This window comes from Drosophila takahashii, chromosome X, assembly GCF_030179915.1.
Source record: "Drosophila takahashii strain IR98-3 E-12201 chromosome X, DtakHiC1v2, whole genome shotgun sequence".
Lineage (NCBI taxonomy): Eukaryota > Metazoa > Arthropoda > Insecta > Diptera > Drosophilidae > Drosophila > Drosophila takahashii.
In genome coordinates this window covers 24,370,794-24,383,348 of record NC_091683.1, presented here as the reverse complement: position 1 = coordinate 24,383,348, position 12,555 = coordinate 24,370,794, and the positions used below count along the sequence as shown (strand labels likewise).

The following is a 12,555-nucleotide window of genomic DNA, read 5'->3' as shown; positions in this document are numbered from 1 at the left end:
TTTGCAAATCACTTGGCTTATTGCTCAACTTTTCGCTCAGTGCTGGCTTGTTTGTCTCGGTCATAACTTCGTTTCCAATTGTGTGCAGGTGCTCTCTGGCCTCTGAACTTTGGCTCTTGCCAATTTTCCTTTTCCTTTGCCCATTGTTTGGCTATTTCTTTGGACCGCCGAGCAACCTTTGACCTTATCGACTCCCTTGCTCGACTTGGGGCGCAATTATCACCCCAAGATGGCACACCAAATCGAGTGTGCTGCCAATTTCGAATGGGCTGCGCAAAGTCAGTGGAGTCCTTAATGCCCTTATCAGTGTCACCCACACACTCTCGACCTCGGCCACATATCCTTTGCATATGCATGAGCCCCACAGGGCGACCCACGCTGCGTATGCGTAATGTGCGAATGCGTATGCGTAATGTGTCGCTCTGGTTTGTCGCCATTTTTGGCAAGTGGCCTGTCGCCAGTTGGCAACCTGAAGGGGGGCTCCTGGCCGTATGCCGGAAAAACGATTAGGGAAGGGTTTAAATAATCCACTTCCTCTCGATCAAATCGAGGCAGTTTCAGGGGCAGTTGAATGGAAAAATGTTCACAGCTTGTGCATAAGAAGGGGTATTATGACAATGTTAAAGAAAACGATTTTATTCTTGTATTATTATTATCATAATTGCTTTTATAAAATATATTACAGATTTACTTACCATTTATTAATTACTTACCATTTAATTTATAAATATATCCGCGGTAAAGAAAAACTCCTTGAAAATAGAAAAACAATAAAAGAAATACATGTTTTTGTATTTTCCTATCCACATATTTATTTTTAAATTTTTAAAGTGGTCCTTAATCATTTTAAATTTTTTATTGGATTTTATTTCTTTATGTTCTTGCCAAGGGTATTCAAATGTTTCCGTTTTTTGTTTCTTTTATGCCCCTTGAATTTTGCAAAGCTGTAACTGGGCTAAAAAAACTGTTGCTCCTACGTGCTCATATATAATTCCGAACTGCACCTAAGACAGGCAGACCCCTTAACCCCAGATATCCAGATATCAGAGGCCCCGTTGTCCAAGGCAGGGTAAAAACGAAACGAAACACAACCCAACACAGCACACAATACAAAAACGTAAGCAATAAAATGAATTTTTATGCCGCATTTTCGCAATGCAGGATAATACACACACAGATGTAACACATACAAGACAGGCCCGGCACCTCAACAAAAAATATGTGTATGTTACCTTTGGTGGGGCCCTTAACCCTACAAAGCACCCACCCCACAGGATGCAGGGGCATTCCTGGAAACCAAAAGCGAACCGAACACATTTACACATGTAAGTGCATAAAAAATGTTTATGAATTTCAGTTTATGGCGCGTAAAACACGCCAATAAATGTACGAAGGCATTAAAAATGCCACGCCCCCCTTTGTTTCGGGGGGCCCACTCGTTGGACTTTGCCGCACTAATAAACAATCAGAAATGGGCATAAAGTATGGGGAATCGGGCAGGAAAATGGCAAAACGGCAAACGACAGCGGGGAATTTCCCTCCTGTGTTTTTCCCTTTTCCATGTCATTTTTTTTCTGATTTCTTTTTTTTTTTTTGGTTTTCGCCAGAAGGTGTTAGTCGCCCCGCTGGCGCAGTTCTTGTGGTGGATACCACCACCCTTCACGCCCACCATGAATATTTATGCAAAATTCAGACACACACATACATACAGTTGGACTTCTGTTGCTCCTTTCCTGTCAGTCGACAAAGTCCTGGCTCCTTGGTGTTTCCTTATTGTTGGCTGCGTTATGCCAAGTGCGCTCTAATGCACTTTACGACACTTTATGGCAGTTTGTCCGGGGGCCAGAAATTATGGCAAATTGATGAGAATATACATATGTGGCTTGGCTCCGCGCTGCTGCGAAAGTTTCTCGCTTGTTTGCCATTTAAAAAGTACAATGTATCTATTTCTGTTCGATAGAATTTAGGAACAAATTTAGTGACAATTTTGGAATATTCGAAAGCAGGCTAAATTAATTGGTAAATATTTTAATAAAGTATTATAACTAATTATTATATTAAAAAGCATGCATGGGACACACGCCGATTCTTCTGTGTGTGACAATCTTTTTTGTCTTTTTCATGTGATTTTCTTTTAACTATGTGAGTCAATACACTGTAATAAGACAGTTCCGTCATGATGTAAAATCCTACGTTTCTTTTATTGAGGAAATTAGAGCCCCCAAATGAACATTACACCGATTGCCGGGGCTCAAATCCTTTCAGCAAATTTAGCTGAAATTGAGCCCTTTTCTTGCCCACAAAACGACACCCGAGCATTTGCGACAATTGCATACTTTTCCCTCGAATTTGGCCTAATGAAAGTCCCGGCCAATGTCCCGTTTTTGGTCGTGATCCCTGTTCGGCATTTTAGCGCCCTTTTGTCTCGACGCCTCCATGCAAATCGTGTGGGCGGGGCAGCCACCCCACTTTCCCCGCCTTTCAAGTGGCCTCTGTTTTCCTCCACATTTTTCCATTCCGTTCCATTCGTTTGTTGGATGGTTTGTTTTTTCTGTTTTTTCAGTTTCTTCTGGTTTTTTTTTGAGTACTTAACGCCACGAGGAATCGCCTAAGACAACTGAAGCGCAAAAAATGCGAAAAACATGCAGAGAATAAAGTGGAAAATCGGGACTAAAGAATGGCTAAATGGGCGATTGGGTGGCGGGGCGTGTAATCAAAGTGTTTGGATATCAAAGATTCGGAAAGAGCAAAGTTATGCATAAATTTTCGGACGCCGTCTCGACTGTCGATTCGAAGATGAAGCTGAAACAAGGACCCTTTGCGGAAATCAATACAGGAAACAAATTAGTTTCGCCTTAAAAGCAGCACAGTATCAAAATAAAATTTCAACAGTCGCCTGGTCCAAATAATACCGCAAAAACAAGTGAAGTGAACATACTCAAACCACATACACTGAGAAAAATTAAGTATATAAAGTATTCCATTTTTAAGATTATTTCTATATAAATAAACTATTCTATTTAATAGTCTCAAATTATTTTGATCTTAGGAAACCAATATTTGCAAAAATATATATTCCAAAATTAGTTGAAAAAATCTAAATTTAATAACAAAAATTTTTTAAATAAACCGAAGAAGAAGACAATTCCAGAACCTCTTTCGATAACCTCGATCGGTTGAATGTTTGAGATTTGGGTACTCTTCTTTTGCAAATATTTTGCCTGCACAAATAGGAAAGCCCAAGGACCCTAAGTGACATTGTTTGTTGTGGTGCCGCAGGACACGAACAGACACGAGAGCCTAATAATAGCCGCACATAAAATTTTATTAGCACGAGCGTAACAATTCAATTGGGTCATGTTTTATGGTGACACAGAGGCGGCGGCGAGGGGCGGCTTTTAGGGGGGGGGTCAGAGCGCGCAGGAAAAAAATGCCAACACATTTGGGTCACTCAGGGCAGTCGTAGGAGACCCCGAAAAAAAAACGAGGTGAAAGTGTGCAGAATGTTCGGCTTTCATGTTTTCCAAGATTTTACTTTCGTCATCACTTTTCGGCGGCAAGAGGAATATTTTCATCTTTTTTTAAATTATAAAAATGTAGAAATTAAATGGCAAAAATAGGTTTAAAAGAAGGGATTATAAATAAAAATAAATTTAAAAAAAGTACTTCTCTCTTTTTTCCACGGTGCACTTAGCCTAAAATTACACTGTGCAGCATTTTTAGTGCTTTTTAAATTTACCTCGATGGATGCTATATTTTTGGATTCGTTACGATTTCCCAAGTTAAACTGCGTTTTCCAAAAAGTTCCCCGACGCAAGGATTCTTAGCAAAAGGACCTCAAAGTTCGAAAAATGCTGAAATTGGCCAACTTTGCGGAGCTCTCAGAGGCAAATGGATGCATGGTTTGATTCGATGTTAAAGTTTTTTAAAAGATACGCCCTTTATCTTTTAAACCCCATACTTAAAAAATTTTTAAGATTTTGTTTAAGGCAGAAACAAATTCTAGAAAACATAGTCAAAAAACTTAAAAACATACAGCTGCGGTCAAAATAGTAGTAGTGTTGCCGCCCTGTGTTTTTAAAATTGGTTGTTGTTGTTTACTATTGGACTAATTGGATAAGAAAAAATTACAACATTAAACTTTTAAAAACACAAGGCGGCAACACTGCTACTATTTTGACCGCAGCTGTATGTTTTTCAGTTTTTTGACTATGTTTTTTGGAATTTATTTCTGCCTTAAAAAAAATCCTAAAATTATTTTATGTATGGGGTTTGAAAGAAAAAACTTTAACTTCGAACCAAGCCATGCATCCATTTGCCTCTGAGAGCTCCGCAAAGTTGGTCAATTTCAGCATTTTTCGAACTTTGAGGTCCTTGTGCTAAGAATCCTTGCGTCGGGGAGCTCTTTGGAAAACGCAGTTTAACTTGGGAATTCGTAACGAATCCAAAAATATAGCATTCATCGAGGTTAATTTTTGATGCTGCATAGTGTTATTATTTAATGTTTGTAAAATATAGGTACTTCATCAACAATGCTGGAATTTGTTTGGAGTTAGCGCAACAGACTTCGGCAAATTAATTAAATTTTCAAATTCCATATCAACACCCTAGTTTCCGTGCCGCGTCAGCATCCTTGATAATCCTTCACCGAAATTCCAAACAAATTGCAATATATTTGTCTGCAATTTGCCAACACTTGATGGGATTATCATTTATTTTGCTGCTGACATTTCGCCAGCGGCGAAAACTCAATTTGAGGAAAAACTCATTTGTTGGCGCGACGAAAGGAGCGCAAAATTGTTTGAACAAACTCGAGCAATTGTCTTACACTCGCTCCAATTGGATTTCCGTTATGTTGCTTCTGGTGCAGGCGAGGCCAAGAAAATAGCACAAAAAAATTAAAATAATGGAACTAAAAATAAAAATTGACAATTAAAAAATGATTAACTGTGCATTAAAATAAAATTAAAGTTATGGAGTGTAGGAAAAATCATATTTAGTTATAAATAATAAATAAATATTTTGGCGGATTGTAAAATACCAGTTGTTTTTGTATTTTTCACATATTTCTAAGGTTATTACTATTGTTATGCGCATGGCTGTGCTTATATTGCTTCTTGTTCATGTTCGGGATCCTGGACTTATCCTTGCCGTTCTCTTCTTCTTGACTATATTTTACAGTTACGTGTGAAGGACTCTCACTGCCAGCGGAGAAGTGAGAGGAGGCTAGAGAGAGAGGGAGACGGAGACAATAAGACTGAAAAGCTGGCAAACCTTACACAAAATGCGAGGAAGAAGAAGCACGGGCGGCGTACAACAACCACAGCAGCGGCCACACGAACAGCAACAGCAGCCAAATCAAAGGTTAATCCATGGCCCACGCTGCTCGCTGCTAATGTTGCTAATTGTTGGCCACGCAGTTTACGGTAAGTGCCACAACATACACAAGGACATGAATGCCGTGGGTGTGGAAAGGGGGAGGGAAGTCGAAGTGCGTGACTGCACTGGAAAAAATAATCACTTTATCTCGATATTGAAGACTAGAGATTTCTGAATTTCAACTTCAATTTTTGTTATAAATTTTAAAAGTTAATAAAATTGGGCTTTCTTCTAAGAATTTAACTCATTTATGACCATTTTGGCTTTAGACCTGACAAATGTACTTATGGGAACTCAGAGAGAACAGAAATGGATCTCCACAAATGTATTTTTTAATTTAATTATATTCTTTAATCATCAAACAATGATAAATTAATAACTACGTTCCAGAAAAGTTTGAATGACTAAAAAAAAAATTAAAAATTTGTTAAATAAATTTTAAAAATCTTAACTTATATAATTAAAAATCTTAAATAGTCATATAAATAAAGTAAATTAAAAAATCACCTTAAATATACATGATTTCGGGCTACAAAAAATGATATTTAAATATTTAATAAAAAAGACTCTAACTTTTCTGGCTGTGTAAGGCTGTAAGCATCTTCACACATGCGGAGAGTAACATTTATTGGATGGGACATGGCCATTGCCCCGTTCTCTGACCTCATTAGACGTTCATTTGTTTCCTTATTTATGCGGACACACTCACACTTCCACTTACACTTACACAGACGCAGACACTGAGATGGGAGATATATCGGATATATGTTGGATCATCATCTATATGGCCATATGGCATTTGCGGTCCTTTGTGTTACCAATTCCGCACACAAGTCGAATGCATACATTTTCGCTTTTGGCCATAAAAATTCGAGTCCTGAATGTACGAGCATGCATATGTATGTATATGTGAGTGTGCCCCAAATTGTAGGCTACACAAAGCCACGCACAAAGATGATATATGTATGTATTGGTATGTGTGTGCTTGTGTTTGTGCCTGGGTAGAATTCTGTGTTCGGCTGCCTGTAATTAATTGACTCGAACTCGCACATTTTTCGCATCGAGCAGCACACAAAAACAAGTCGCAAACTTTTCGCCCAGACAAGGTTTTTTTTCCAGTTTTTCCGCACATACATATATTTTGCAGTGTGTGCAGTCAAGGTCGCGTGAAAGGGACGACAGTTTCGCGGCATTTCCCTTACATTTTTGTGTGTGTTTTTTTTATTATTATTATGTTTGTCGCATTTTGTGGCAGCCGGCCAAGTTGGTCAACATGGCATAAATAGCCTAGAAAAAAGAAAACAACAAGAGAATCCTCGATAATACCATCCCATTTACATATATAGAGTTGGCTTGTACCTGCATGCCTATTCATCGAAATGCATAAGTATGTCCTTTTATGTCGAGTTGAGTTCGCTTAATTGGCCGATTGTTCGCCTGCTTAACTTTAAGTCCCACGGAAATCGATAAAGCCCTCAAAGGTTCTCGTCATGCCATCGATTTGTCAGGGACTTTGAGTGGTTTTGTGAAATTAAAAAAGATTGTATGCAAATAAATAAGGAAAATAATATTTAATTATTATATTTATTTTAAGTTTTAATAAAATATTGTAGTATTTGTACAAAAAGTAAATCAATATCAAATAAGGGGAAAAGATAAAAAAAATATATTCAACACGTTTTGACGAATTTACGTTTATTTTTTAAATTATTAAATGTAAATTGCAATTTTAATAATAAATTTAATAAAAATTTAATAAATAATTTTAATAAATTCTGCGTACAATAAATCAATATCAAAATAAATTATATGAAGCTTCAAAAATATTAATATTTCTTACATAATTAATTACATATTTAATAAGCTTTTAAGGTTATTTTTTTAATTTGTATTGATTTATTTATTTATATTAATATTAAACAATTATATTAAATAATGTAGAATGAATTAAAATCAATAGCCAAGTCAATCTGCACAAAAACACACTCAATTGTCCTGTCATTATGGCGACGGTTTCTCTGGCCAATCGACACTAACCTCAGGACCCAGCCACGCCCCCCCTCCGCCTTCCGCCCCCGATATCCTTGTGTGGCACCGCAGATGCGTTTTCTCAACTAGAGTAATTGATTGACGCCATTGCTCGAGCATTTACCAGCTGTCCTGCGGCTCCAGGACTTTGAGAACGAGGATGGTGGAGGGGAATCCTTTGATACGGATTCATTTAATTGCCCGAGCTGGCTGGACGTCGGCGTCGTAGTTGCAGTAACTTTGAGCTGACAGCTTCCACCCACCTGTCCTGCGACAGGACATTATTCGGCTTTTAGTAACCGAAGCTGCAAAATGCCAGGGGTCGCCCTTTTTGTAACCCGAAATCGTTTAGTAACACAAAAACACAGGGCAAAAAGGTCCACAGCAGCAGAGCCACAGAAGCCACATATAATTTTGCCTAATTTCTTTTTTGGGATAATAATTTACGTAACCCCAGCAAGGGATTCAGATTTGCAGGGATCGAAGGGTGGATGTGGATGAGAGGCAGCTGTCGTCAGTCTATATCGTAATTGTAAATTAATGCATGCAGAAAATGTGACCCCCACAAGATGGCGGCGACCGGAAGTCAACTCTCGCACGCACACACACACTTATACACTTATACACACACAAGCGCTAACCATATTGCTGCCTTCAAGTTCAGTGATTCCAGGGTAGAATGCGGTCTATATGTAGCTTATTAAAGAAACCAAAATTGCTAATTTTTTAAAACTTCCACTTAGGTAAAAATATACAAAACTAATGTATTTGAACTGTTTATAAATTTAAAACGTTCGTTTGCAAGCATTTTTTTTAGTTTTTTACTTTTTGAAGATTAGTTTAATATTAAAATATTGACCTTCAAATATATTCTGAAATATAATATTTTATATATTTTTTTTAAATATTCAATAAAGAGAATCGACAAGTCCATTTTGAGTACACAAGCCTCTTCCAGTTTCTTACATAGCCGCCGCCTTTTCTTACATTTCGCTTATTTTATTTCGCTTCGCCAATAATTGAATAATTTTGACATGAAAAATGGCACAAAGGGTGCGGGGTATAGTCCCGAAATTTATCGGGGCGAGGAATTTACCACACGTGGCAATCAAGCGGAAATATTCCGCAATGGAATGCCAGCATTCAAATGTGGAAATAAAAAAAATAAAAACAAAAACCAGATTTAAATGTGAGCGAGCGAGAGACATATAAATAAAATGCCCAGCGAGTGGAGAATTTCGATTTGATTTTGGTAAATCGAGTAGTAGTGGCAGTTTCTAGGTGTCCGTGTGGCTGCAAAATGGATCCTGCTGCCAGTGGGGATTGCGTTTATTTATTTGAAATTAGAAACTGCCAACTGTTCCCAAAAGTGGCCATTAATTAAGGGCTATGGGCTGCCTGCTGGGGCGGCGGCTACTGGGGATTGCGTAATGACTGCAAAATGCTAACAAATAGCCAGTTGCCAGTTTTGAGTTGGCATCTTGGCAGGGGCGGCGAGTGTGGGAGGTGGATTTGCTGACTGAGTGGGACAAATGGTAGCTGGATTTGTAAATAATTGTCTCACCTTTTCCCCGGCACAAGAGACAATCAATTTGCGACTTGCTATCGAATAACTGGAAGCTGCTCTGTGTCATTTCCTAAATCAGCCGAAGATATATGGTCCCAGGGATAAGAAGGCAATGCCCTGACAATGAGAATAACTTGAGTTAAATGCAGTATTTATATACAAGTGCCTGTAATAAAATTACCCAGTGTCAAAATGTCTCTTTAAATGACTAAAATGAATAGCAAAGCAGCGGACAGAAATGACGGAATCATGCGTAATTAATATTTGAATTAATAGTTTGCAAAGAAAATATCTGTTGCATTTCAGTAATTACATTTAAGACCCTTTGGCTAGATTTAACGCATCCACATTTTGTTGGTTTCTGTTTGAATGCATTTTACGTTTTACGATACACAAATGAATTTGAATTGCTGTTTGGCTCTTAATAAATTATGATATTTCCAAACTTAAATAGCCAACAATTTAAATACAAATATTTTCATATTTTCTGTCGATGGTATATAAATGGAAATAAATGCGAAATAAATTAAAATAAATTTTAAAAGAATCAAAGAAAATTAAAACAAATAAAAAAAATTTAAATAGATTAAAGTAACTTTAATTAGGTTAAAATAAATTTTAATTTATTTTACGTTTTAGATTACACAAATGAATATTTCAATTCCTGTATGTCTCTTAATAAATTATGATATTTCCAAAGTAAAATAGCCAACAATTTAAATAGAGTTTTCATATTTCCGGTCGCTAGTATATAAAAAATCGAAGTAAATTAAAACAAGTTAAAATAAATTTAAAAATATTTCATAAAAAAAATTGATGGAAATAAATTTAAAAAAAAACTTAAAATAAATAAAAACAAACTAAAATAAGTTATAATTAAATTAAAAATCTATTGCATACTGTTTATTAATAAAAAATTATAAAATTGCTTGGCTACAACTTCTGTCTAAAATCTCACTTTCAAGTGCCTGTAAACTCTTTCAAACATTATTCCGTCCACTTTCTTGGCCAAATTTAAGGAGAGATCTGGCCAATGTTTGTTTAAAGCACTTTTCATGCTCCTGTCACGGCCCGTCGCACTTGGCCATTTGCTCCAAATGTTAGTTGACCCAATTGTGGATGCCCGGGGCTTGGGGATCGGGGTTCCCCGGAGGCGGAGGAAGAGGCTCTCGGCCATTTCCTGGGCGCAAAAACTTGGACCAGTTGAGGGAATGGAATTGGTTTTGACTTTGGCTTTGGCTTTCGCTTTATTCAACATTAGCTAATTTGTGTGCGCTTCCTTTTTTTTGCTCTTATTGCCTTTAATTTCTGCATCTTGCACTTGGCTTCTCCGCCGTTTCTGCTTGTTTTGGCTATTCAAGTTAAGTGCCATCCTGAATTGTCCTGGCTGCTGCTCCTGTTTCTGCCGTTCCTGCTGTCTTGACACTGATTTCAATTATAAATTGGTTTTTGCCTTTGTTTCGTCTCTTTTTTTTGTTCACCATTCCCATTTCCCTAACTTTCCCCGATTCCTGTTGGGGTTTTTCTTGCTCGCTTTCTTTTTTTCTTTCATTTTTGTATCTTTCAATTTTTTTACCCGAGCTGCGATTGCTTTCTCAATTGGTGCCGCTGCTGGGAGCATTTGTCTGGCTATCACTTTTAATCCAAGTTGGTAACAATGCTCGGTGCCCCTTCCCCTTGTTTGTCCACCGGCCCCTTAACCCATGTTATCTACCTTTCTGTCCTCCATTCAGCCAGGATGTGAGCTCAGCTCGGCGGTGTCCTTTCATTTCCTTTGGCTCTGCGGTTTGCTAAACATACTACACAAAATTATATTCCGCAAATATTTTCGCAAGCGAAAGGAAAATGTTTGCTTGCTCTGCAGAAACTTTCTGCGGGTAAAACAATTTGTGCAAATATACCAAACCTTTTGAACGAACTTATTATCATTTAAGCACATTTTTATTTGAGAAAAACAATTTCTTATAAATCAATTAATATTAAATTGTAGCTGTATTACAAAATATTATGGGAATATGATGACATCATAACTTGTTTAATAATAAGTATACCTCCCCTTTTTTGTATTATTTGGGTCATCTCTCACATTAATTTGTTGTGCTTTTATCTTAGTTTATCTTTGTTCGTGTTTTGTCCTTACTTTTACCACCTTTTTCTCTGCTTAAAGGATATTTTAATATATATTTTTATACCCTTGCAGAGGGTATTATAATTTCAGTCAGATGTTTGCAACGCAGTGAAGGAGACGTTTCCGACCACATAAAGTATATATATTCTTGATCAGCACCAATAGCCGAGTCTATCAAGCCATGACCGTCTGTCCGTTTCTATGCGAACTAGTCTCTCAGTTTTAAAGCTATCGCGATGAAACTTTCCCGAAAGTCTTTTTTCTATTGCAAGCCGGATCGGACCACTATATCTTAAGGCTCCCATAGGAATATTCAAACAAATATGAGAAAATTCATTGTAACATTGTAGGAAATAGGCGTTTTGATTTTTGACAACTTAAAAACACAATTAAATAGACACGCTGAATCTGGAATCCCTGGAACTGCACCGAGTGAGCATTAAACTATAGGTATTTACTTTATCTGCAAGGGTATATAAGCTTCGACTGGCCGAAGGTAGCTTTTTTTCTTGTTAAATATAGAAAATGACAGTCTGAATTTATATTTCCTCATCTTTTACCGAATTCCTTAAGGCTTCACTGACCTTTAAGTATTCCCTTTTCCTCATAAATACATTTTCAATTCACAGGGAAAATATTCACCTAAGTATAACTTTATTTTATTACACTTTCAGCATTTTCCGCGAATTGTTTTGCTTGTCTCCTCATTCGCATTCTCGATTTCCCGCTGCCAGGTGCGGCCACCCACCTCCCACCACCCACTGGCGCGCTTTTTCTAGACCAGATCTGAGTGAAAATGCAGTCAACCCTAATCAAATTTTCGCTGCAAATTGACAGTTTGCCTGCAGATTTTCATTTCGCGTTTTCATTCCACCCACTAAGCACGCACTATGGTGGAGGGGTGAAGGGTCGAGGTCGAGGGGGTGGTGTAAGGGGGGCGGTGGGTGGTGCGGTTGTACGCCTCGGTTAAAGAGTTCCGTTCGAGCTCGGATTCCGCTGGCTATAATTTTCATAGCAGGTATTTCAGGAGCTCAAAGAGTGGTAGTGTATTTAAAGGAATTCTTGTTTTCTCGCACTCTTTTGGATTGAATCACAAGTACTTGAAAGAAGTCTTTAATAGATTGTTTGGTTTTAATACATTTCTGTCGGACACTTTAAATTATTGCTTCCTTATTTATTTTGGATTTTTATTAAGTCTGAAACTTAAGTTATCAAAAATGTTAGGTAATACTTACAAAAAGTTTAAAATATATTTTTTTATTATTTGTGATTTCCTCAACAACTAAAACTTAAGTTTAAGATAATTTATGAGGTATCTAATAGTCGAAGCATCCCGCGTTTTGGCTTCTTTTCATTTTCCCCTGCCTTCTGTGCCTTTCATTTGGTTCCGCTTCTGGTTCGACGTGCGCCCCTGGGGCTTCGGAGGGGGGCTATAAAATAACATCCCCTTTTA

The 12,555-nt window shown here is 37.5% G+C and overlaps 1 protein-coding gene across 2 annotated transcripts in view; it reads left to right on the top strand.

Annotated features, from left to right (window-relative positions):
- Window positions 1-12,555, top strand: part of Neto (Neuropilin and tolloid-like) — a 94,469-nt gene that overhangs the window by 36,984 nt on the left and 44,930 nt on the right. For both annotated transcript variants that reach the window (XM_017155311.3, XM_017155312.3), the window contains exon 3: window positions 5,182-5,426. In XM_017155311.3, coding sequence (XP_017010800.2) covers window positions 5,285-5,426 — 142 coding nt within the window. In that variant the 5' untranslated portion in view covers window positions 5,182-5,284. The remainder of the gene's footprint in view (window positions 1-5,181; window positions 5,427-12,555) is intronic.